This window comes from Euleptes europaea, chromosome 4 (assembly GCF_029931775.1).
Source record: "Euleptes europaea isolate rEulEur1 chromosome 4, rEulEur1.hap1, whole genome shotgun sequence".
Taxonomy (NCBI): Eukaryota; Metazoa; Chordata; class Lepidosauria; order Squamata; family Sphaerodactylidae; genus Euleptes; species Euleptes europaea.
In genome coordinates, this window is record NC_079315.1 from 93,464,592 (window position 1) to 93,491,227 (window position 26,636).

General features: G+C 40.8%; 1 protein-coding gene across 1 annotated transcript; it reads left to right on the forward strand.

Annotated features, from left to right (window-relative positions):
- Positions 1–6,195: 6,195 nt before the first annotated feature.
- Positions 6,196–20,378, forward strand: CENPK (centromere protein K). The gene is made up of 9 exons (XM_056848642.1): positions 6,196–6,337; positions 6,450–6,506; positions 7,626–7,698; positions 11,515–11,561; positions 13,389–13,471; positions 13,556–13,654; positions 13,886–14,018; positions 17,260–17,313; positions 20,140–20,378. Exons 1-9 carry the CDS (start codon positions 6,248–6,250, stop codon positions 20,296–20,298), a joined length of 795 nt encoding a protein of 264 aa, XP_056704620.1. The 5' UTR covers positions 6,196–6,247; the 3' UTR covers positions 20,299–20,378.
- Positions 20,379–26,636: the final 6,258 nt, after the last annotated feature.

The following is a 26,636-nucleotide window of genomic DNA, read 5'->3' on the forward strand; positions in this document are numbered from 1 at the left end:
CCACCTCTGTTAGTCTCTTGCCATGAAAACCCCTAAAAGGGATCGCCATAAGCCGGCTGCGACATTGTAGGCACTTTACACACACACAGATCAAATCAAGCCTGAACTGACCCTAGAAGCCAAAATGACTAAACTGAGGCTGTTGTACTTTGGTCGCATTGTGAAAAGACAAGAGTCACTAGACAAGACCGTCATGCTAGGAAAAGTTGAAGGCAGCAGGAAAAGAAGAAGACCCAACAAGAGATGGATTGACTCTATAAAGGAAGCCACGGCCCTCAACTTGCAAGACCTGGGCAAGGCTGTTATAGATAGGACGTTTCGGAGGACAGTGATTCATAGCGTCACCATGAGCCGGAAGCGACTTGACGGCACTTCACACACACACGCGTGCGGTTGTCGTAGAGGCACTTTCACACAGCTCAAATAATGCACTTTCAATCCACTTTCAATGCCCTTTGAAGGTGGATTTTACTGTGTGAACTGGCAAAACCCACCTGCAAACGATCGTTAAGGTGCACTGAAAGTGGATTGAACGTGCATTGTTTGGGCGGTGTGAAAGGGCCCCTCAAGAAAATCGCTCAAAGCGGTTTTCAAAACTTAAAATGAAAACCCTGGCAAATAAAGCAGCGCTCGGCCTAAGATCGCCATGTAACAGGCGGCACAGTAAAATCTCTGTCCCGTTATGAGGTAAGCCTATGAAGATCACACATAAGAGGGCATAAAAAAGTATCTAGCATGGCTACGAAATTCAGCCAAGGTGGTCGCCAGGCATAAAGACGGCAAGGGAGGTCCCCAGGCGAAGCGTCCCTCGGGCGGGATTCGTAGGAAGCAGGAGGATTTGTGCCCTGACCTGGATGGCCCAGGCTAGCCTGATCTCCTCAGATCTCAGAAGCTAAGCAGGGTCAGCCCTGGTTAGTATTTGAATGGGAGACCACCCAGGAATGGCAGGGTTGCTGTGCAGAGGAAGGCACTGGCAAACCACCTCTGTTAGTCTCTTGCCTTGAAAACCCCCCCCCAAAAGGGGTCACCATAAGTCGGCTGCGACTTGACGGCACTTTACACACACACAGGAGGATTTGCGGCCTTCGATCTTTCCTGGTTCATCTTTAACCCCAAACAGGAACGCAGGTTTATTTTGTAACTTGTTTGTTTGTTTTTAAATTTTGTAACGGTTGCGTCCCTCTCGTTTTCTCAGGGTATTCTACTACGGGCACGCTGCGTTTATGGTCGTTCCCTTCTCCCCAAACAACCTTGCAAACTGAAGAGGGGGAGCAGAAATCTCTATCAGAATTCTTACAGTTGCCAGCATTTGGGGATAGGTAGGAAAAAACTGTGATAGTTATGTTAGTTCAGAATCTATCCCCCCCCCCTGTTTTATAAAGGCAACTATTACAGTGCCAGCAGAATGATGACCCACTTCAGGTCATGCCGGGACCCATTTGTTTGTTTGGGACCCCCCCCCCCACACCCATCAATGGTACAGAGTGCTAATGGGAAGAGGAAGCTTGAACTGGTGCCAGTATTGTCCCTGTTTTCTAGGGGCGAAAACGCATGGGAGGGTTTGCCTTGTTTTTACTGCTCTCTAGATGCACAGTTCCCCCATCTGAATTCTCAAAACTGCATAGGCGCTTATTTTTGAGTTTTGAGAATTTGGCTGGGGAAAATGTGCATCTAGAGAGTGGCAAATCCAAGGCAAAAAACCCCATGCGTTTTCGGCCAAAATGTCTCCACAAAGCTACTCCCATTTACTTCTGATCATGATTATTACCATAGCAGATCAAGTTAAATAAATATAATTAAAATCGTGATTTTAAAAAAGTCTGATTTAAACTACTAATTATTTAAATCAAAAATTTTCTGTGTATGTTGTGTGAATAAGTGGTGTTATGCCAATTAAACATAGTGATTCAAAAACAAGTAGAGCCCTTATGCAGCTTCAGAAGGGACACTGCACATTGCTTAAACACCTAATATTTTTATTTTTTTAGAAAGGGATATACTAAACACTGCATTGTTATTCAACAATACTCATGGTCTCAAACTGGGTTTATCTGTAGCTATAATGGTTTTTGTAATAGGAAGCCACAGCCTTCAATTTGCAAGATCTGAGCAAGGCTGTCAATGATAGGACATTTTGGAGGACTTTCATTCATAGGGTCGCCATGAGTTGGAAGCGACTTGACTGCACTTAACACACATGCACACACACATAATGTTTTTTGTAGGTAGATTCTGGTTGAAATTAACATTAGAACATGTTTCTTTTTTCTCCATTCTTCCTTTCTGTTCTAGCCTCCTTCTCTTTTACAACTTTGTAACTTTTTGGTTCTTTTATAACCAAGAGCATGGGCTGTTGGTAATTACTGGTCACATCATTGCTATGTCTATGAGGTGATACATAAACATGCAAGTTCTTTGACTGGTATGTAGACTTGTAACTGAGCCAATTGCAGAGATCAGGCAGTTCACAGGCATAAACGGGAATAAATTATCACCAGGTGGGGTCAGTGGGTAACACCTGGGGTGACTTTCTAGACCCTGGCACCAAGTGTGTGATTTTGCCATCAAATCACAGCTGACTTATGGGCGATCCCATAGGATTTTCAAGGCAAGAGGCGTTCGGAGGTCATTTGCCATTGCCTGCCTCTACATGGGCTGAGAGAGTTCTGAGAGAACTGTGACTGGCCCAAGGTCATCCAGCAGGCTTCACGTGGAGGAGTGGGGAATCAAACCCTGTTCCCCAGATTAGAGTCCACCGCTCTTAACCACTACATGAACTATTGTGCTGTATGATGATTGATGAAGTTGTTTCATAAATTCAGTGTGTCATACATTCAGCTTTAGGAAATTTCATTTTAAACAAGGGCTTTATTATAGCCAAACCTTATCTTTAAAAAATTGATTTTATTTTTAAAAAAACCCAATTTTTATCCACCCCTTATTGCCGCTGGGACCTTAGATAGCAACTGTTTTTACTACAGGATGTTAAGTCAAGACCACTATCATCCCTCTCAAATGTGTGTCTGTCAGCTCTCTTGTACACCACTAATATCCCACACCTCTGGCTTGGGTTTATAACGATGGGAGTTATATGGAACCCCTGAAGGGGGCTGGGTATAGCTCATAGGCTGCCAGTTTCTGACCCTATGAAAACACCTCAGGTGCCTACTGCGCTGTGTTTCTCATAATTGCATGTAGAAGAGTGTTTTTATAGGTGCAGTCTCACATCGTGCTGTAGAAGTGGAAAAAATTGCCCCTCCTAGAGTTCCCTTGCACATGATGGCACATGTGCTCTCTGCTACTGGATTTGGTCACCTTAGCTTTTGCTTTTTTCTGACACAAGTTCTGTGAACATGACAGTTGTTTGGCAGGCAGAAATTCTCCATTTGAGAAAGAGGCATATTTAAATTTCTGCCTGTCATTCAGCTTCTAAAAGGATGGAGTGCATGTCAGGGACAAAAAAAGCTCCAAGGTCCCATCTCGGTCATGGACTAGATGACCCTGGTGGTCCCTTCCAACTCTATGATTCTATGGGATGAGTAAAGGCTTTGGTGGAATCCAGTGAAATTGCTTATACCTTGTCTGCGATATTAAACGCATTGCCAATAGGAAAAAAAACTTTTTGTCATGCCACATCTTTCACTGTCTCCGCTCTGTTAACTTCTGGATCAGAGTCACGGTGTGTATGGATTGTTTTTTTGCGAAGGGGATCTGCTGTAGCTGCAGGTCCTAACCTTTCTGATATGGTGCCTCCAGTCCAAATTTACTTGGTATGGTAAACCACGTAAAAAAACAGCATGCATAAATCGATAAAATGCAAACGCCTGGGACACACTTTCTCAGGGTTTGCAATCCGCTTTTTGGTTAGGACCGATAGACTGGATAATGATGTGCTATACTTCCGTTTTGTTCTCAGGCTCCCTGACAACTGATTTAAACCTGATGTGGACAGGCAAGGACTTAGGCACATGATACTGCATGCACCCAGCATCTCATTTACAGTTTTTCTTCAGTTGTGACGTGCCATGTTAGCATGCCAAAGTTCTGTAGCTCAGGCGGGCTACATTGCGTACATGTTGGGATTACATGGTCCATGTTAAATGAGATGTTACATTAGCATGTGTAACATTATATGGAAGAGTTCTTGCCTGTCAGTGTCACGTTTAAATAAGGCCTGAGCTTAGTGCCCAGTGATGTCATCCAGCCACATCCCAGAACTGTGCTGTTCCAATTCGTCATGGTCTTCAAAACTGTCAGATCTAAAAATGAATGAATGGGCTGTTCCATGACATTAATTGTCTGTATAATCAGCTTTTTATTAAAGGATAAGCACAAAAAAATAGCTCTCAGTTAATTTATCTGGAAATAATGAATTACAGTTTTCAACTAGATCGCAAGTTTCATTTGTGGAGTTTTAATACTAGTTAAAATAGTGTAGCAGTTTGAAACGGGAGCATTCCTCAAATTGGTAATGGAGGTTAAGCTTCATTTTTAAAATTAATCTTTGTTGATTTGTAAGTGATGGGCAGACTGCAAGCTCAATTCACAACGAGGACAGCAATTATTAGCTTGCAGGGAGTTCACCCATCGCCGGTTATAAATCAACAGAGATTAATAGAAAATTGAGCTTACTCTCTATTACTAATTTTAGGAAATTGGAGAACATTTGGGAGGGGAAGCATTTTTCCCCTCTAGAGATTTATAAATCTGCCTATGATTGCTGGGCCCCTGTTCAGGAGTCTCCAAGCCCCATACCTGTGGCACCATCCAAGGTCCACATGTCCAAGGGCGCTGCCATTCCAGCTTTCCAGAAGACCTAAACCTTGCCGCTGTACCAATAGATAGGCAAGCTGGTGAGGAGAAATTCTTCTCTGGCTAGGATTAAAATCCAAGTTGCAGAAGAATTTATAGGCTTGCAATGGTCATCTCATATTGAAGGTTGAGGTTTGTGCTCTGAATCAAGCAGTGATGAACTTGATTGACTATTTACAACTTGCTGAGCAATAATTTCTTTAATTTTATAAATAGTTTGTCTGTTAGTAATCAACCAAGCAATCCTGAACAGAGTTACACACTTCTATGTCTATTGAACTTAGTGGACAAGCAGCCCATTCCTAAATGGGAGGTAGATCCGTGGCTGCCGAGAGTGGCGGAGCTGTGCCTCCTCCTCTGAGGCTTCCCTGCTGCCACAGAGGGGAAAAACCCTTAAAAAGTAAAATAAGGGAAAATGGGGGAACATTCCCCATTGAAAAAAGTGAGGGTTTGGTGGCACAGCCCCTCCATCGCTCAAGGGGGCATTCCTGGGGCGAAAGTGCTGTGGAAGATGCCAAAAGGCAGCTCCACCCCCGGGAACGTCTCCCCCATGCCGACACAGGGCTGGTGGCAGGGGCCAGCATGACCCTGCACCAGCGTAGGTGCCACTTCATCCTGTGAGATTTGGCCCCTTCCCTCAGGATTGTAGCTTTAGAAGAGTATAACTTTGTAAGATTGCACTAAATTGCAGGCCCAGACAGTAGGAATAAAAGATGTGTAATACAGGACATTAAAACTCAAAGGTTGCATCCATAGAACAGTGAGAGGAGGTCTGTTCACAGGATAGATCTTTTCCGTCTCCCCCTGCAGCCTTTCACTCTATCCAAAAAACTGCTCCTGAGTGTTTGGGGACTCATTCCCTTGGAGTAGAAGCCGCTTCTCCCTCCAAAGGTCAGGGAGCATTGTAGTGATGCTCCATTTCATACAAGGGAGTGCTGTGGGAAAGGGAATTTGTCAGCAATAAGGGGGGGAACTCCTCAAAACATCCTCAGGCCTGGAAGAATTCAAGCCATCATTTTCATTCAAATTCTTGATTCTCAGCATTTTTTTTCTAAGAAATGAATACACATTTTTAGGCTTATTTCTTTCTTAGAAACATTTAAGACTGTTACTTAATCAAGAATCCAGAAGCTTCATCGAAAGGGAAAAATAGCAATACAATTAGGCTTATGTGAGCAAGGGGTGGGCAATGTTGTATAGACTCGTTTTCCTATTGTACATTTTACAAAATGTAGTAAGCATACTTTGTACTAACTGAATTCATTCCACAAGCCCTGAAATTTTCATGCTTTTTTAAGGTTTTCTTTCAGGCCTATAGTAGAATGGCACAGTTCACTGGTCAAAAATTAGACTTATCAATGTTTTTGGACATTTCACTTGCAAATGTCAACATGGAGCTAATATTTATTCACAGGCTGTGAAATTTACCAAGCACATGTCTCTACCCCAGCAAGATCTGAATTTAGAGGATGCCAAAGAACAACTCTTAGAAGAGTGTGAAGCAATATGGAAAAATGTGGAAGAGGTAATTTGTGATCTTTTAGAGATGGTTTCTGTTATGGCAGCTAAGTACGTTTCAATTACTGCGGAATGTTAAATGATTGTGTGATTTATACTCTCTCTTCTTTTTAATCAAGTGCCAGAACAAATTCACTTTTCAAGATATAGAAACTCTTCCAGCTACCGATCCCAAGGTAAGGCCAGAGTTTTAGAACCTCACTGAAAAACCTTTCTGTTCATGATGTGGCCACATTGGATAGACTTCCAAGTTTAGGCATTTATATATTTAATTTGTTGTTTAGCCTGCTCCATCCAAACCTATAACAATGCTTGGCAACTTTTAAATTGTGACAAACCGTGACAGAAAAAAGCAAGGGAGAAGCTTTAATCACTGAAGAGTGTTTCCAAAATACGTTGTTATGATTTCTGTTAGAGTAATAGACACAGAAAAATGGGTGCAGTTGGATTATTTGTGGTACCTGGTGGTTGATAGCAACATGAATTTTTCTTGGACAGTTCCTGTTGCAGTATTTGACATTTCCCTGCACTGTAGTATAAGTTTGATGGAGCTACCCAGCCCCACCTCTCCTGCCTCACATAATTGGTAACAAAATAAAGTCTTAGGTGTGTACTGAATGGAAGCTTGGAGACAGTTGCTCTAAACTAGTGGTTCCCAAACGTTTCGGGCCACTGCCCCCTTGGTTCCACAAACTCACCCCCAGCACCCCCTACACAGTTGAAGGGGCCCACTTCTAGCACCCCCTGCTGCCCCCTTGCTTCTTAGTGCCCCCCTAGGTAATCCCACCGCCCCCCAGGGGATGGTACTGCCCACTTTGGAACCACTGCTCCAAACCATTAGGAATTCAATGGTGAAATATGCTCTAGATTCCACTGCATCATAAAACGTCTGCTTTAGCTACCCACTACCAGTTCTTTTCCAGCACTAACTTCCTCTATAATCCTTAGAATCATGTACTAGGCCCATGGTTGTCCCTGCCCTGAAAAAAAAGTACTGTACAAGTACTTGTCAAAATACAGGAGTTGCAGTGCAATTGACTGCTATTCTCCTACAGGAACAAAATCAACTCCCATGTCTGGCGAGGCAAGTTTCCTGATGCTGCTCTGCCGCAGAGCGTAAGGTTGAATTCCAGATGACTGTTAGAGGAGGCGGCAAAAGTGGTTATGCATGATGATTAGGTGACTAAACCTTTGCCATTTTTTGCTTCAGACAGTGAGCTTGTAGCTTTTTAAAAAATCTAATGGTAGTAAAGCATATTTTAAGAGTGCATTTAAATGTTTCTAATATTTGACAGCTATCTTTGCTACTGCACCGGGTGAAGAGTTTAACAGCAGAGTTTAACCAGTGGCAGAAAAGGACACCAGAAGGTAAGGCTTTTCAATGGAATGCTTCTAACAAAACTTTTAAAGCCAAACCTTAAATCATCAAAACGTCTGTGTTTTGATAGATGTGTAATAGTGCGTAAACATTGTGTTAATTATAGATGTTATAACCTATATCCATCTTTTTCTTTTCTTGTATTTTAAGGCCTTACTCCCTGTACTCTCTGCTATCTGGGCCACATGAGTGCTTTCACTCTTTTGAGGACCTCGTGGAAGTGCTCTGTCCACATGTTATTCCAGTCATTCTCACGTGTAAACATTTTTCCTCTTTAGTTTTGACTTAGCCTGTTTCCAGTTTTGAAGTTTCCACAAAAAAGGTTGCAGTGGCTTAGATCTGGGGTTTCCTATGTAAGAGCTTCGTATGCTTGGTCTGTAACATATCTAAGTTTCTATATGTTTTTTTTTGCTGAATTTGTTTACTTGCTTTTTCTCTCAACATTTCATTCATTTTTGCATTCAAGCGTTTTTCTGACCACAGAAACAGGATAGACAGCAGCTGTTGGGCAGTTAGCTGAAGAGAGCTTGAGATAGGCTGATAGTTTTCAAAGAGCTTTGGGTTTCACCGGTGAAAGTTATGTGTGAGATATATAGTTCACTGGTAATTTTGTGTTGATCAGACTTCCAGGCCCATTAGCAAATAAACTTACACGTAGTAATTGATCAGGTGTTTCACCAAAGGTTCAAATCCCACCACAGTCTCCAACGTTCCCCAGGGTTGTACAATCCCAGCCTGCTTAGTTCAGCACTCTATCTCAGTTCCCAGGCAGTTCCTGTGCTTGTATCCTATCTCTATCATCATAATGCCTCTAAGTTATTCTTACATGCTGTACACCTATGCACCAGTATTTACATTTTTCTAGCCAAGTAGCACAGCTGGCATCAGTGAGTGACTCCACGGTATTGCATAGCCCTTTTTCTTCCAGAACATCTAAGGAAAGAGAGGGAAAACAAGCAGATGTTCATGAATCCCTCGAGATTTTACACTTCCAACTTTTTGTTTATTTGTGACTTCGTTTTTCATAGCTGGAAGGGAATGGAGAAACCACCTCAATAATATTGACATATAGGTTGCTACCAATCTTACCTGATATAAGGAATTCTTAGTAAAATTTAATTGTTATTTTATTGTATTATTTGTTCCAGTTTTCACTTGGACCCAAATACTTAGACGTTTTTATAGCTTTTTAAAAAAAGACTTTTTTGTTCTACTTTTGTTTTTTTCTGGGTTTTTCTGTATCCATCTATACAGCTGCTCAATCTGCTTGTCTTTAAATAATTTCCTCCTGATTCCCACATGCCAGTGGTAATAGGGGTAGCAGAGCCCTGAGACAGTAGAACGGGCTGTACCATTCCAGACTGCTGGTAGTAACATTCCATGTTTCTTTGGATAAACAAATCTTATGCAAACAGAAAACTAGCACAGCAAGGACAAAGTTTGTACTTCCTCTCTTTGCTTATTGTGCTGGTTTTCAGTTTGCAGGGAGCTTTCTAAGGTAGCATTCCAAAATGCAGTCTGAAGTACTGTAGACCATTCTGTGTGTGTGTAAAGTGCCAGCCAACCTATGACGACCCTTTTAGGGGTTTTCATGGCAAGAGACTAACAGAGGTGGTTTGCCAGTGCCTTCCTCTGCATAGCAACCCTGGTATTCCTTGGTGGTCTCCCATCCAAATACTAACCAGGGCTGACCCTGCTTAGCTTCTGAGATCTGACGAGATCAGGCTAGCCTGGGCCATCCAGGTCAGGGCGTAGACCATTCTACCACCTCAATATTCTATAACCTCATTCTCCTGCATGTATGAACTGATTCAATGCTAAACACAGGTGAGAATCTTTCTCTTTGCAAAAAAGTGTAAATGGGGGAATCATATGTTTAAGTTTGTAATGTAATTGCATACGGTACTGTTATTTCGTTGGCATAGAATCAAAATTCCTTAAGATTTGCCCAGTAAAGACTCCTTTCCTTGCTTAGCGTTGGGATCATTTCAGATTAGTTATTATACATAGTAACATGCCAGCTCCCAAGTTTACTGTTTTCTGTATTTTTTAATTATATAAATGCCTGTGTAAAAATAGTCAAAAAGTAGCAGCCTTTTTATTAACAAAATACCATTCTCCATCATCCTCTTAGATTATCTGCTGAAAGGAGTTCTTTATGTTTTTGATAAGCATGTCAAATTCTATGTAGGATTTGCCCTTTTATAGCTGTCATGTCCTCAAATAACCATGCAGTAAATTAACATTCTGAACTGTAAATGATTAAAATTTCTCTTCCCAGAAGCAAATGGGTACTTTAAAAGTCAGACACAACAATATGGACAACAGCTGAAGGCAAAATTCAGCTGGATTGTTTAAAATAAATTGCATCGTTTATTTTAAAATATGTATTCTACCTTTAATCCAAACGTATTTAAAATATATACCTTTTCCATAGTTCTAATTAATTTTACAGCAATTTTAATCAAATATATAGATACTATAAGAACAAGCAAAAACAATTTAAAACAGCTGAAATAATTACATTTGCAAAAAGGCAAAACAAGCCTCATTCACAAAACAGAATGAAAACGTTTGTATCCCCTGTGAAAGGATAAAAGAGGTGAGACCTTCACTTCCTCAGGTAGGTAATTCTTCAGAACAAAAAGTGTCACAGAAAAGGTCCAAGTTCTCTTATAGTTTTCGTGTGGCAAATTGATGGGACTGCCAACACATTTTGCTATTCTGACCTTAAAAGATGTATGCGCACCCACAGGGAGAGACAGTCCATCTGTTATATAGGTCGATGCCCATGAAAGGCTTTCAAGGTCAAAATTCAATAAAATTTGAGGAGCTGAAAGCATCAAAGCAGACAATTCAAAATGATTGCTGATAATTACTATAATTAAGTGGACATGAGTTCAAAGTATTCTAAATACTGAAATACCCCATTTTGACAGGAAAGGCCATTAATAAGGGAATTATTACTTTGTACAACAGGTTTTTAAAAAAACTTAAGTAGTTGTGTTGTAACCAGAATAATAATTTTATTTATATAAAATCCCCTTATCAAAGGATACTCAAGATACTATAATAACATTATTAAAAGTGGTAGCAGTAAGGTGAACTATAAGGCATGAGACGCAAACTAGCGGAGCCTCTAAAAATACTCGGGAAAACAGAAGAACCTTTAGGTGCTTTTCAAAATTAAAATGAGCAGCAGAGATCTGAAGAAAGCTGGTTTCACAATGACATCTGCAGAAGCCCAATAACCCGTTCATAAGACATTGGGCAGATTCACATGCAGCAGGAGGAGGCACAGTGATGATAGCTGCCAGGCTGATGTTATGGCATCAGGTTTCGAATATAGTCAAGGCTTCTACTTTTGAGAGGCCTTGAATGCCAACGAGGCATGGCCAAGGATCGCTCTTTCCGTCAGAACCCCTTCTTCATGGAGGAGAGGAAAGGACTAGAAAGCACCGTCCTTGCTGCGATTCCTACTGCCTTTGCTTTACTTATCAGCATAATGCGTCAAGAGAGACAAGGAAGTCCAAGAGGAAGAAAAGAGAGTGTACCTCTTCTGGCTACTTTTTCACACTTCCTTAGGGAAAGATACTGCAGCCTAAAATCCCTGTTACCCTACTTTGTTACTGAACTTCCTTTCGCCCATGGAAGAGGCAACAAAGTATTCCAGCATTGTACACATCTGTTATCTCTCATTGAACTGATTTTCCATAGTTATGAAGAAGAATATCTATAACATAATGAGCTACATTGCCAAGAAAATATGAGCTACTTAATAAATACTGGTAACTTCTGTTTTTCAGTAATTACTGCAAATCCAGATGTTCTGGTGGCATTAGGAAAAGATCAGGTATGTCTATTAAGTTATTATTTGTAATATTACTGTTTTGAATGTTTCCAGATTTGTGGCTAGAATAAGAAGAGTTGGTTTTTATATGCCAACTTTCTCTACCACTTAAGGCAGAAGCAAACGGGCTTACAATCACCTTCCCTTCCCCTCCCTACCACACACACCCTGTGAGGCAGGTGAGGCTGAGAGAGCATGACTTGCCCAAGGTCACCCAGCTGGCTTCGTGTGTAGGAGCGGGGGATCTGATTAGCCTCTGCTGCTCATGTGGAGGAGTGGGGAATCAAACTCTGTTCTCCAGATCAGAGTCCACTGCTCTTAACCACTGCACCACGTTGCCACAGCTTGACTTCAGTAACAGTGCAGGTCCTTGTGCTGTGGTGGCAGCTGCTGCCGAAGCAACTCTAGAATTAGTGTTAAATATTCAACATATTCGCAGCAACAAGAGCTCCATGGAGTACCATTTCTGTGTGGGATCAGCCGTGGTTCATTTGCCAACCACGGAACCTGAAAGAGCCTTGCATGCACACACCTTCCCCATGTTCCTTTTCCCTCATGCCATAAGCTAATTTATTCCTGGGTTTTGGGGGGGTGTTTTGCAAAGCATCATTTGACCTTACGTTCAAACCAGTTAACTATGGTTTGTGCCTGTTTGTGATTTGCAGAGTGAATGCAAACCATAGTCATCTTGTTTGAAGGTAACAGCTAGCAATGGTTTGCAGAAAACCAGGAAGTAAGTTATTGGACTGTAGTGTGGGAGAAGATGTCACGTGACGTAGAGCAGAGCCTCCCCAGCCTTTTTTTGAGCCTGTGGGCACATTTGGAATTCTGACACGGCATGGTGGGTACAGCAACAAAATGGCTGCCACAAAACTGCTATTACTGGAGGCGGAACCAGCCACACAATGGTTGCCACAGCATGACTTCAGTAACACAGTGCAGGTCCTTGTGCTGTGGTGGCAGTTGCTGCCAAAGCAGCATTAAAAAAAAAAAAAACGCACAGCCAATCAAATCTCCAGTAGTCAATCAGAAACCTACCTGGCACCAGAAAAGGTGTCGCTGGGTGCCATGGTGGCCACAGGCACTATGTTGGGGACCCCTGACTTAGAAACTCCTTCCAGGCTTTTCAGGTACACCAAACCACGACTTTACATCTCATTTGAACTTTTAAGTGCACGCTATTGTGCTTCTAAGACAGTTTTAAAAAAAAAATCCTGCTTCCGGAGAATACTTTCCTCCCCCCATAGGGGTCTCTGAACACTGCTGAGAATTCTGAGCCTTGTTTTATGAGAAAGGGGGAAACCAGATATAACATGTGACAGATGTTTTAGCACAACATATATTCAGTTAATGTTGACCACATGTTAGGCCTCCCCCACTGACACCCCCCCACACCCCGTGAGATGGGACTACCACCTCCCCAACATCCGCACATTGCAGGGGAAAATCAGTAGTAGTGATTTGCTTGGGAAACTGTCTGCATTTACTGATTTTATCATTGATGAAATTCTCACAAACTTCCTTGAAATCTCTGAGTTCCTTAAAATAAAATTTGAAATATACTTATGCAGGATGTGTACGATGCTTACAACTTCTTGCTTTGGAACACCAGAATTAATGATTTTCTAGTTTGTCTTCTTACTGCAGTTAGAGATTTTAAAAAAAGATTGTCTTTCCTGTGTATTTAAGTAAGCCCTCTGTAGTACAGTATACAGATACTATGAAAGCATTGTAATATATTGATTTTGATAGCATAGGTGCAAATATGGTGCTATACATCAAATACCAATACAAATAATTATGGTGTTATACATCCAATTTTGTTTTCAGTTGCAGAGATTAGAACATGATCTTGAAATGGTTTTATCAACTGTTCAAGCAAAGAACAAAAAGCTGAAGGAAGACTTGCAAAGGTATATCTTATTGTCCTGAAATTATTTTGCTGGTTCCATAAAATAAGATGTAACCATTTTATATTTCCCTCTCCATGTTCAAAGGGAGCAGCGGTGGTTGGCAGAACAACAGCAGCTAATAGACTGTCTTGATCAAACAGATAAAGAAATGAGCAATCAAGTTGTACAGTTTTCTGAGAAAAGGTATTTATACTGTGAAGTGTTTTGGGGAGGGTAGACTCAAATTGGAAATAATTTTTATTATAATAAAATATATTCTTTGTGAGTAAAAAATAATTAGAATTATTTTTGTTTTGTCACTGGAATAATAGGCTGTTCTAGAGTATGGCAAGTTACCATTAATACTATAGTGTTAACGTTTTCTTATTAAATCAAAAAAGTAACATCAGCTTAACTTTACTTTTTACATCTTAGAGCCTTCCAGGAACTGAAAAGTAAAATGCTGAAAATAAAAGCCTACAAGGAAGAGATCTTAAATGCCCTTGGGGATTTCCTCGAAAAACATTTCCCTCTCCCTGAAGATGATGGAATTAAAAAAAGAAAGACAGTACGGCCATTTGCTTTTATATCTTGAGCAACTAAGATATTTTTCTTTGGGGTTGATAATTAAGTGCATGAACAGAAATGCTGTAAACACACAGAAGTGATTGAGTTATATCCAGTTACTTGCATTCCACTAAGTCATCCTTCTGTTGAAGGGAATTATGATGATGATGATGATTATATCCTACTTAGCAGAAAGGATTAGCTTGGAACCTACGAGACTTGGTTCTTTCCTGTCTTTCCTTTTCCTCAGTTAACCCGCTGAGACCTCCAAAAAGTAGTGGGAAACGTCAAGTAAAAAAGCCCCATAGCTTGAAGGGCTGCAGTGTGTAGGGGAAACTGGACAGGGCACCCCATGGGCCGCTAGAATATCTCACACCAGTTGAATGATCTCTGGCAGAAGGGTAATTTTGCCTACTTCCTTTCTTCACTGTAGCCCCCTGAGCCACCATCTTATCTTTCCAGTACACTTATTTCTCTGTTAATCCAAGGAGGTCAGGGTGGCGTACACGGTTCTCCCTTTCCCGCTTCTATGGCTTTTGACTAAGACAGTCATCTATTGCAATGTTTATTGTATATGATCTTGCTTTTACTGCACTGTCTTCTGCTTCTGTAATCCACTCTCTGTGTTGTTTATGGTTATGTCATACTTCAGACAACTTTGTTTGCATTGTTCCCTCATTCCTGTAAACCCAGTCCCATTGCATCGCTACTGGACATCTTGTGCTGTCGGAAATTTTGTACTCCACCTTGAGTCTCCGTGAGAACGGAGGGCTATAAGTGATGTAAATAAGCCTCCAGTATTGTCATTTTGAAGGTCCAGGGGGACTACTAGGGAAGAGGAATGACGGAAAGGACTGCATCATGAGTGTCCTTGGATCTATGCCATAGTTCAAAAGCAGCTTGGATGCTCCAGTGTATTCTCATTCTTTGCCCTTACTCTGTTTTCAATCCCACCTTCATTCTTTTAAAGCTGCCTTTTGATGTGTGTGTGTGGGGGGGAGTTAACCATCTTGGCCAATTTTTGCCACCTAATTCCTATTGTAGCCTCTTCTCCAGTTTTAGCTTCTTAGCTCCCTTTGCTTCTCTCCTTTGTGTTTGACTATGTCTCTTCTTAAATCTTGCAGGCTGTGGGAACTGGTACATGTTCTTGCAGCTGTTGCTGGAAGCCATATCCCTCTGGGAATTTCAAACACAGAGCTCATTCATGCTATTTCGACTTCAGCTCCTTTTGCTGATTTGGCCCCAAAACAGAGCATGTGCTATGCCCCCTGGTGGCCATTGTTGGCAAAGTTGCTGTGGACATCTCTATTCTAGTTCCAAAGCTTAGCTGTAGAATCTTGGGGACTAGGGATTCACTAATTAAAAGCATTAAGTCCAAAGATAATCAAGATTCAAATATCCTGAGTGCTGCATATTTGAGACATACCTTTTGCAAGTCTGCTTTCTGCTGATATCTCTGGAGAGAATGATATTTAGAGTTTGATAAAATAAATTCTGAAAATGAATCTCATATCCAGTGGGATATTTGTCTACCTCTTAAAGAGACATATATCCCAATGGATATAAAATTCGTTTTCAGTATTAGTTGTCACTGCCTCTTAGTGTCTTGCATAGTAAACTGTAACTTGTGTGATTTTGTTGAAAGTGTGCAGATAAATTCATTTTATGTGAAATATTATTTAGTTATATTATTTGTGTTATATTATTTAGTAAACCCAGTAGTATGGGCAAGAACAATTATAAAGCTGCAAGTAAGAATGGTGATGAACAGGAATCTGACGAGGAAGAATCCTATTCTACCTGACCATTAACTTTGGATAAGAGTCTAGTTTTTGACTCCTTCAGAAATGCTGCCCACACATTTTCAAACCATTGTCTGGGCCTACTGTAGGTTAAAAACATTTGTAAATAATATCTGAAATTCACAATTCTTGTATCTGACAAAGTCCGCTTTGACACTCGAAACCTTATACCCTGAAAATTGTGTTGGCTTCTAAGGTGCCACTTTTCTTGAATCTAGCTCTTCTGCGGCAGACCAACAAAGCTACCCTCTGAAACAGAAACCCACAGGATTTTAGTATATCAGTTCCTCCAAAGGTGACTGATAAGTCCCTAAATAGTACTAGTGTTAATGATTTTAAACATAAAATACTAGTCCTTTGGGACATCAAGAGTCCATTTTTATTACTTAAAAATATTTTTCTGATTCACTGCTATACGAAAACAGGTTAAATTGAACATGAAAGGAAATCAAACACTAGGATCAGAAAACATAAAAATTGATCTGCCTTTCTGAATATTATCTGAGATAATAAATTTAGGTAGTCTAAGTGCAATTTAATGTATATGTTGATCTCCCGCTTTTCTCCCTAATAGGGACTCAAAGCAACTTACAAGATCATTCTCTCTCTGTTTTTATTCTCACAACAACCCTGTGAGGTAGGTTAGGCTGTAACTGGCTCAGGGTCACCTGGCATGCTTCCATAGCAGAGTGGGAATTTGAACCTGGCTCTCCCAGATCCTAGTCTGACATTCTAACCACCACATCATGTCAATGAGTTTGAAAGAGTTTATTTAGGATTGCGCTGTTAATAAATGAAATGTATTATAGATTGGCAGTTTGTATTATTTTTGCTAATAAGATGCCTGGATTTATAATAAACTATCCCATTCCTGAAAATTATTAGTAGCAAATACCTTTGTTTTAAATTAGATTGATTTAATCTAATATTGCCAGGTTTCATTCGGACAATGTATTGGAGTGGATTTGGATGTTAATATTTTATGTCGTTACATTGTAAACTCTCTATCCAGCTAAGATTTGCTCTTGCGTAGGCCAGCTTCGGTTTATGTATAACTGGTTGATTCTGGAACTGCACTCAAGCTGGATATATGTCTAACAGGGCAATTTTATGCAGAGTTACTCCACTGTAAGCTCATTGATTTCAGTTGGTTGAGACTGGTGGGCTATACTGTAAATAAGCATGTTAATGCAGGCTGTACACATTCCCATTGCTTTTAATAAGATGTATATTCAAATGGAGACTCAGATTGCCATTGTGGCATAATCAGGTACATATAAATATCATTTTCAAGCACAACGGAAACTAGATTGGTGCATAAACAAGGAAATGAATTCTAAATGTGAACCAGCTCCAATTACATTTCACACTGTAATTTTTTGTGAATTTGCTGATCTTTGATATGAAACTGAACTGTTACTTGTCTTGTGCTTTCTTAAGCGTTCATCTAGAGACCCAGATGTACAACTGATAACATTGCATGAAATTTTAGAGGTGAGATTTTTTTTTGGTCTATATTTAGAATATGGAGATCTGCTCTTCAAGGCTGGAATTGTCAGGTACAGACAATTTTGGAATGATTAGTTCCTCCCTGTAAAACGTGAAGCAAAATGTTCAGACCCAAGGAGGATTACTGTTCTATCCAAAAGCTTTTGCCTTTCTTGGGTGGGGGGAGATATTTAATTGCTTTTTGACTAAAGAAGACCAGAAAGTGACATGATATACACATTATATATTTGAAAAGTTGTGTAAGGGATAAGCAAAATGATTGAATAAGCAAAATGATTAAATAGTCTCACATTCATGCCTTTGTAATATACTTTTAAGGTTAGACTATTGTAATGCACTCTACATGGGCTTCCCTTGATATCTGTTCTGAACCTTCAGTAGGCACAATGCATTGTAGACTTCCCATCACATTTCCTTTTCAATTACACAAACCCCTAATCCCATTTGCTAGTTTTAGAGAAACTGTTACTTTAGGTATAAATTACATGTTTTTACAAACATAGGAAACAATCTTAAACTGGTCTGCTCAGAAGCAAGTTCCATTTTATTCCCAGGCAAATGTTTTTAGGATTACAACTGTAGACATAGGTTTTCTGAAGTGTGTGTGTGTGTTAAGTGTCATCAAGTCGCTTCTGACTTATGGCAACTCTATGAATTGATGACTTCCAAAATATCCTCTTGTTAATAGGTTTGCTCAGTTCTTGCAAACTGAGGGCCATGCCTTCCCTTACTGTAGATCTAACTCATGTTCAGTCTTCTTCTTTTCCTGCTCCCTTCAACTTTCCCTAGCATTGTTGTCTTTTCTAGTGACTCTTGTCTTTTCATAATGTGACCAAAGTACAATAGCCTCAGTTTGGTCATTTTAACTTCTAGGGAGAGTTCAGGCTTGATTTGATCTAGAACCTACTTATTTTCGCAGTCCATGGTATCTGTAAAATTCTCCTCCAACACCACATTTCAAAGAAATCTACTTTCTTCCTGTCAGCTTTCTTCATTGTCCAACTTTCACACCCATACATAGCTGAGTTTAAAGCTGAGTTGTGTAGCAACCTTGCATTTGCAACTTCTCCCAGATCTGACTTTTCCCTCACATGAATTACATTGAGTAAGGGGTCACATGCTAAAGACTGGTTTGAGGATATTCCTTACATTTATTTAAAGATGGCAGTTAGTTTGGCATCAAGCAAAACAAACAGGATAGTTAAGTGTAGCAAGTAAGTACCAGATGTACACAGTGTGAGAAATATATGGTTCCTCCAGATTTAGCAGCCATATGTCGAGTTTCCCTTTCTCTCTCTGTAATATGAACTACAACTTGCCCCACTGTGAAATCAGAGCATTTCTCTGTCAGTGGTAGCCAATGGGTTGGAACCCATCTTCCTTTTTTTTTTACTTGCCCAGTGCCCTTCCTTACTACAGCCGTCATCCCACATGGCTTTTGTCCATGTGTGACACCTGATTCCCCAGCTGAGCCTTTCTAGTGATCAAAAGGAAACCTCTCCTGCCTTTTTCACCAGAGAAAAAGCTGGTTTGATTTCACCCAGTAATATGAGCGGAAGGATTGGAAAATGATCAGCTAGATATGGTGGCGCTGTTTTCATTGGCACCCCCTTGTTTGTTGTAATATATTGATCCAATTTAACCCTCCAGGCTGATTGGCCATATGGAATCATTGTAGAAGTTTTGATCCAAAGATGACAAATTAGGACAAGCATATTAAAATTAATATAAAACCAGCAACATGAGCTGAATTTAGTTACATATCTGGCTGTTAGGAGAAATTTTACAAGTAGAATTTTGAAACATTACTATATAACAGGTTGGACCCCGTGATCTGCCGGTGCACGGATTGTGGATATCTTCCCCACCCTGCCCTGGGGCCATTTCCAAACACAAGAAAGTTTATTCCTCGGGTCAAGGGACTTATAGTCTCCAGTCAGGGGGCTATAAGGGAGGAAGGGGGCAAAGTAGTTCCACTCTTGCAATAGGCAAAAATGATGATCTGGTTCCTCACTACAGCCACTTGAACGGTGTGGCTATTAATATACGCAAGTTCTTTGATCCTAGGAATAAACTTTCCCAGGGCCGAAAATGACTACAAGGGAGGGGAAAGAAGGTGAGATCTCTGGCAATCAGTGCTTTCTGCTGGTGGTTTGTTGGATCTAAGCCTTTGTTTTATATCTGAAATCTAGTAGTAAGAGCCCCGTGGCACAGAGCGGTAAGCTGCAGTACTGCAGTCCAGGCTGCTCACGACCTGAGTTCGATCCCGACGGAAGTTGGTTTCAGGTAGCCGGCTCAAGGTTGACTCAGCCTTCCATCCTTCCGAGGCCGGTAAAAGGAGTACCCAGCTTGCTGGGGGTAAACAGAAGATGACTGGGGAAGGCACTGGCAAACCACCCCGCAAACAAAGTCCTGCCTAGTAAATGTCGAGATGTGACATCACCCCATGGGTCAGGAATGACCCGGTGCTTGCACAGGGGACCTTTACCTTTTTTTTTTTAATCTAGTGGGATGTAAGTCACCGCATGAATATGCATCTTACACTCATCAGACGGAATGTTTGTGTAACTGTGTGCTTTCTGAAGTTCTTAGAAGTTTGAACTGTAAGGTAAAATCGTTATCTTTTAAAATGAATTAATCTGAATCAACTTTATTTTTGTATGTAGTAGTTTTTAATTTGAAGCCAACTTGAAGAAAATACTTGCACTAGTGTTTATTTTTTTGTAACCACTCCTTATTACAGTTATCAGAACTTAAACTCATTCTGATAGGTCAAACCTAATAAGTTTTAAATCTTATTCTTATTTTCAGATCCTTATCAATAAACTAATAAATAAACCACATGATCCATATGTAGCAATAAACAATTCCTTTTGGTCACCTTATATTGAACTTCTGCTACGATATGGGATTGCATTAAGACACTCAGAAGATCCAAACAGAATACGACTGGAAAACTTTCACCAGTAATGAGAGAAGTCACCACCTAGTCAGCATCCATGAAGTTGACTTGAATGGAACTGAATGCTCTCTTCTGAATGAAAAGATCATAATGCTTACATTTTTTCCATCTGTGATTCAGGTTGTATGTAGCATGGAGTCTACAGAACAGTATTTTAATATGACATTGGAGCAGTTCTTTTACCGTTGTTTTTGTTTCTATTAGTAGATAATGGTTGCATTCTGAAAATTAGACTGTTAATAGGCCAAGTCAAATTAAAGGACTGCTTGAACTCCTTTTCAGGGTTTTGTCAGTCAAAGTCATGGAGTATATGTAATTCTGCAGGCATACGGTATTTATGAAAGAAAGACACAAAGAGCCCTAAAAATCTGGTCCGCATCTGTTCAATGCCGTCTTCTGTGGGGTGGGAAGCACTTACCATTCCTCCATCTTCTCTGGCCCCTTCCCAGTCCTCTCACTAGTGAACATTATAGTGATGATTTTACTGGAATTCTGGCTATCTCACAAGTACAATGAAGGCAGATACCCCATTATGTAAGGGGGGGGGGAATGCTCACAAAACTGCAGCGCTTCAGGCCCGAACCAGCTCTAGACAATTTCAGAATCTCCAGTGAATAACATTCAACACTGGTCAATTTTTGTTATCCCACTCTTCTCCAGGGAGATCACTGTAACTTACACACACTGCTTGCTTTTATCTAACAACTTGTGAGGAGGGTTAGAGTGAAAGAGAGACTTGTCCACTATCACCCAGTCATCTTCATTGCTGAGTGGGGATTTGAAACCAGATCTCCCCAGTCCTACTCCAACATTAACCCCACCAAATCTCATCTTGATTAAAATGTATAGTCACAGTTTGCCTCTTTGTGGAATCTCTGGCCTCCGTTGGTTAGAGGAATTTTGAGAAGTAGGAACACATACCAAGTATGAGGATGCTGAATTCTAGATGTCAAGTTTATTGATACTGTCTATTTGACCAGCCAGAAGTTAGTACATCAGATTGTCTCACTTGATAAGACTGTAAAACTTATACATATTACAAAAAATTGTTAAAACTGATATTAATAAAATATTAGTGCAAAACACAAAAGTAGGCCTAAGTATAAAATAATGTAACCTTTTTTTTCCACCCTGCTTTTGCGTATTTTAATTGCGATGATGCATAATTTAGCAGTGGGGAGCGAAAGATGAGGCTCCCCCATCAGAAGCTTCTTAGACAGAAACTCAACCGACTTGTCTGGGAATCCGCTGATCAGGGGAGCAATAAGTCTAATACGAGCCCCATGGTAAAATGGACAGCTGAACAATACATGTTTGATGGTTTCAATGTCACCTGTCCTACAAGGGCACAGAAATTCTAGCTGTCCAACAGCATCCTAAGCCATGTAAGCTGGACAGGATGGTAAGTGATCCATGCAAAGTGCAAGAGCATAACGTTTGTTTTTGCAAAAGTCCAACTCTTGTACCCGGTACAAAGGACCAAGGCAGTGCACCTGAACTATGCAAAGAATGAAACCCCAATTGGCAGCGTGGGGTGATGGGATATGTAAGTGGCAAAATCCATAAGTATTTTCACCCTGATGCCCAGGCTAAACCACACTTTGCTGCAGATTCAGTTGTAAAACAAAATTATTTATATCGAGTCTCCGACTATGTGATGGTACATTATCTGCTGCAAATGAGAACAAATGATGCACTTCTGCTAGCCTCCAAAACAGAACCTGATAAACTGTTCCCCGTCAGCTGCCCACCCTCAATCTCCTAGTGCAGAGACATGGAAAAGGTCTCTGCACTGCCAAAGACAGAGGAGCCAGCATCTCATTTTGGGGAAGAGCAGAAGGTTCAGACAAAATTGGACCTAACCAGCTTTTCCACTGGTAAAAAGGAGAGGGAAGGCTGTATGGGGGATCATGAGACCTGTATGGACAAGCCAGCACCCCTTTAGTCATCTACGGCCTCAGGCCACTCAAGGACATAGAAATAGGCAGCAAAAGGGTACCCCTTGCTTTCAGACCCAGATGCCAAAAGGCATGGGAAGAAGCAGCACAGATCAGACTCGAGTCCCACAAATAAACCAACAGTTTCCTAAAATTAGTTAAAATGTAAAGAGGCATTCCTTTGCAAGTTCATCTTAAAAGCAAACACTGATTAGCTGAGGTCATTTTAGATCTGGCCACAGAAGGAATGGTTGTTGTAACTGAGAAGGACAAATATTACAGAATACTTAAAGGGATGTTTCAAGACAGGGTCTAATCTACCAGATGGAGCAATCTGGCCTTCTTCCTGAGTTACTTATCCTGAACACATCTGTAAGCAAGTATTTCGTTTATATAAGACCATCTCCTGTCAACAGTTAGCTTTTGCCCCAGACAAATATTAGCGAAGGAAATAAGATTCTTGAATCCTCAAACCGCCACCACGTGGTTTGCCTGCCTATAACTACTTTTTGACAATTCCTCACCTCTCTAGAGCCTTCTTTCTAGCTAGATTAAATGCTAACCCTTGAATAGTTATGCAAGGCAGAATTTTGAATTTACCATACTCAGAAAGGACTTGTCCGTGCTCTTCTGGCCAGATCTAAAATGACCTCAGCTAATCAAAGTGTTTGTTTTTAAGATGAACTTACTTGCAAAGGAATGCCTCTCTTTACATTTTAACTAATTTTAGGAGACTGTTGGTTTATTTGTGGGACTCAATCTGTGCTGCTTCTTCCCCATGCTTTTTGGCATCTGGGTCTGAAAGCAAGGGGGGTACCGTTTTGCTGCCTCTGTTTCTATGTTCTTGAGTGGCCTGAGGCCGTAGATGACTACAGAGGTCTTCAGCATACCTCTCCATCTCATATCTTCAAGCTTCCTCCTTGCGTTCTCTTTCTCAAGTAGCCTTCCTTCTCTGATGTTCTTCAGACAAGTGTCTCCAGCCATGAGTGAGACTAACTGGGGGCATCTTAATGATCACAAAACGTTTAGTAGTAGTTTTAAGACTTGCCAAACTAGATATTCATAGTATTATACTTTGACTTACCAATATTTTGATTGCCAACTGCCTTCTGTTTTGCCTTCAGTCTACCCACTTGTAGATAATAAAAATTTACCCCTTTAAACAATGGTTTCATTATTTTATGGGAGAATACCACATCAGTCTGCAATCTGTATATGCAAAGGCTCAGGTTCCAGGAGCTCCGGAGTTGGGGTTGCACGTGAGAATGGCCACATTCATGTACTTCCTCCTGGTCCCAGGGTAACAGATAGCGGCTGTAGTAATGAGAATTAGATGGGCTGAGTGAATAAATCGGCTGGATCAAACCCAAACATGCAAGACCAGCATTATGGCAAATGGATCTTATGCAGATTGAAAGAGAAGCTGATAAATACATCAAGAGGGTTCCAAAATGGTTGGCTGCATCATAGAATCCCACAGGATTTTTTATTTTAAGAACGTTTAAGCTACCCTGGTTGATGTGGAGGTGTTCCTTGGCTGCTTCTTCCATAATTCTCATTTCAGCGTGTCTTGTGTATGAACAATGATTTTGTGCATTGCATGTTCAAAAAGTACCCATTGAAAAGGGGAGATTGCAACACAGCTAATGTATAAGGAATAACTCCTTTCCATGGCACAAAGTCCTTTCCCCCCCTAGCAGACGATGCTGTAAACACCTGGCTGTACTTTCAGAAACCCCAAGCCGTTGCGGGGGGGGGGGGGTTTCTTACCAGACTGAAGTTATTTAAACAAGATGTTTCAGCTCTTTCCTTCTCCCAAATGTGTTCCACACTCAGCCTCAGTCTATTTCAGAGCAATACCACCTTGGAGGACAAATTTACATCCTGGCTTGATGATGCTTTCCAAGCCGCCATGGGGTAGCTTGGAAACTGCCAGTACCTGTAAAACTAAGATACCTCACCAAAGATGCTATGAGGCTAACATTGCAGTCCTAAATAGAACTTTGTTTAGGATTACACTAAATCATGGCTTTGAGCCATTCAGATGGCATGTAGGCTAACAATATTACCAATACATGTCATTGGTAGTGGTGGTAGAAAGTGCCGTCACGTCACAGCCAACTTATGGTGACCCCATAGGGTTTTCAAGGCAAGAGACGAACAGAGGTGGTTTGCCATTGACTGCCTCTGCATAGCAAGCCTGGACTTCCTTGGTGGTCTCTCCTTGGTCGCTTCCCATCCAAGTACTAACCAAGGCCAGCCGTTCTTAGCTTCTGAGATCTGATGATGAGATAAGGCTAGCCTGGGCCATCCAGGTCAGGTCATATGTTACTGGTACTCACTCTTGAGATAAGTAGTGTGACTGAAAACAACAGCATCCAATTCACCCGTGAGCATGAGACCTGAATAGATTTGTTAAAGTGACTCAAACGGGGAGAGAGGACTCTTAACAGCTGAGTAAATTTTATTTGCACCAAACCTGCATTTTTCTCTGCATAAAACCTTTATTTTAAAAGTAGAATGGTCCCTTCATTTTTACTCAGGGTTTTTTCTGGCAATGTAGCTTTCTGTAATTGTACCAAAGTTGTTCTGCTGGTGTGCTGAATCCCAATAGAGAAATTCGGTGTTTCAGCCACTGCATCACTCCCCCCCCCCTTCTTCCCATAATCTTGGGCAACTTTAACATTCTGTCTTAGTTCAAATTGTTTCCAGGTTAAACAATGAACATTCCAAGGCACCTCAGCAGTGCAGAACTTCCCCGTAATTATAATCAGCCATAGTTACAAAAAGTTCTTTGTTCTGCAAAAGTTTAAAATTCTGTATTTTACAAAATTTATTATGTCAAATGAAACTGAATCCTGCCTTCTCTTCTTGGCAACTGATACAGTTTGCAGGTGCTTCCAAATGAGCTTTAGGATTACAGTAAGCCAAGAAAAATGTAATTTCGGTGGTATTTCTATTGTAATTTAGGACTCATTTAAATGAGTTGCTGGAAGCTGTTCCTCGCAGACATACTTTAAATGCAAATTAATCTAGATGACTGCTTCAGGATTCTTGATAAATACGAGTGGCAACTCGAAACCTTTACTATTTATAATAAATCATTTCCTCTCCAATCAGTTTCTCATGTTTCTTCAATGTTATAATATGCTTTTATTTTGCTAAGGGAACACAGGGGAATTCTGGCTGGTTGGCGAGGAGTCAAGCCGTTAGCCATTGGTGAAATGATCGTCCTGCAGCATCCATGCCAAAATTCTAAGCCACACACAAAAAAAATTCAACTTCAGAAAAACCACATGATTAAAAAAGAGCTGATACTTATCAGGGTTCTTCTTATTGTTTTGTTCCCAGTTGAGAGTGCTGAACTCTCTTACGGCTTTTATAAAACGTCTAAAATGTGTATGTCTACAGAGTGTCATCAACGTACCCAGTCAGCAGGTATTCTTTAAAAATTAGATTACTTCCATTTAATTGTAATCAGATGCCTCGACTGTGGCAATAACTATCTGCTGACTATCAAAGTGAAAGAAAAAACAAAACAAAAAAAACACCTTATGTATCACCACTGATCCAACTCTAATTTGAAACATAAGAACATCAAAGTCGGCATGCCGGATCAGATCAACGGTCCCTCCAGTTTAGCATCCCATTTCCAACACCAGCAGTCAGATGCCACAGGGAACCACAAATCTTTTGCACAGGGGTACTACCCAGCCAGGTTTCATCCATCTGGTATTTATACAATTGATTTTTATTATCCAAGTGCAACACTTTACACTTGTCCCTATTAAAATTTATTTTATTTGCCTGGGTCCAATCCTCCATTCTATCCAAGTCCAGCTGCATCTTGTTTCTATCCCCAAGGTATTAACTACCCCACCCAGTTTAGTATCATTCACAGACTTGATGAGCACATTCTGAACTCCCTCTTCTAAGTCATCTACAAAGATGTTAAACAGCACTGTGCCTAAAAGAGAGAAGCCTGAGGCACCCCACTTGTCATCTCCCTCCAGGTTGATGGGGAACTACGAACTATCACCCTCGGGGTACGATCTACCAACCAGGCCTTAATCCACCTAACAGTAATGGAGTCTAGCCCATATCTCACTAACTTCTCAGCAACAACATCATGGGTCACCATGTCAAAAACTTTACTAAAATCCAAATACACCACATCCACAGCATTCCCCTGATCCACCAAACTAGTAACTAGCTTTGTGGAACACAGTTTTATTCTGGTAGCTTCTCTTATGTGACCCAGCGTGGTGTAGTGGTTCAGAATGGTGGACTCTAATCTGGAAAACCGGGTTTGATTCCCCTCTCCTCCACATGAGTGGCGGACTCTGATCTGGTGAACTGGGTTGGTTTCCCCACTTCTACATGTGAAGCCAGCTGGATGACCTTGGGCT

Coding starts and splice junctions, on each gene's coding strand:
- CENPK (XM_056848642.1), top strand. CDS start 6,248: ATGTCTCTACCCCAGCAAGATCTGAATTTAGAGGATGCCAAAGAACAA. Junction 13,655..13,885: donor GTACAGTTTTCTGAGAAAAG/GTATTTATACTG, acceptor TTTACATCTTAG/AGCCTTCCAGGAACTGAAAA. Junction 14,019..17,259: donor GAATTAAAAAAAGAAAGACA/GTACGGCCATTT, acceptor TGCTTTCTTAAG/CGTTCATCTAGAGACCCAGA.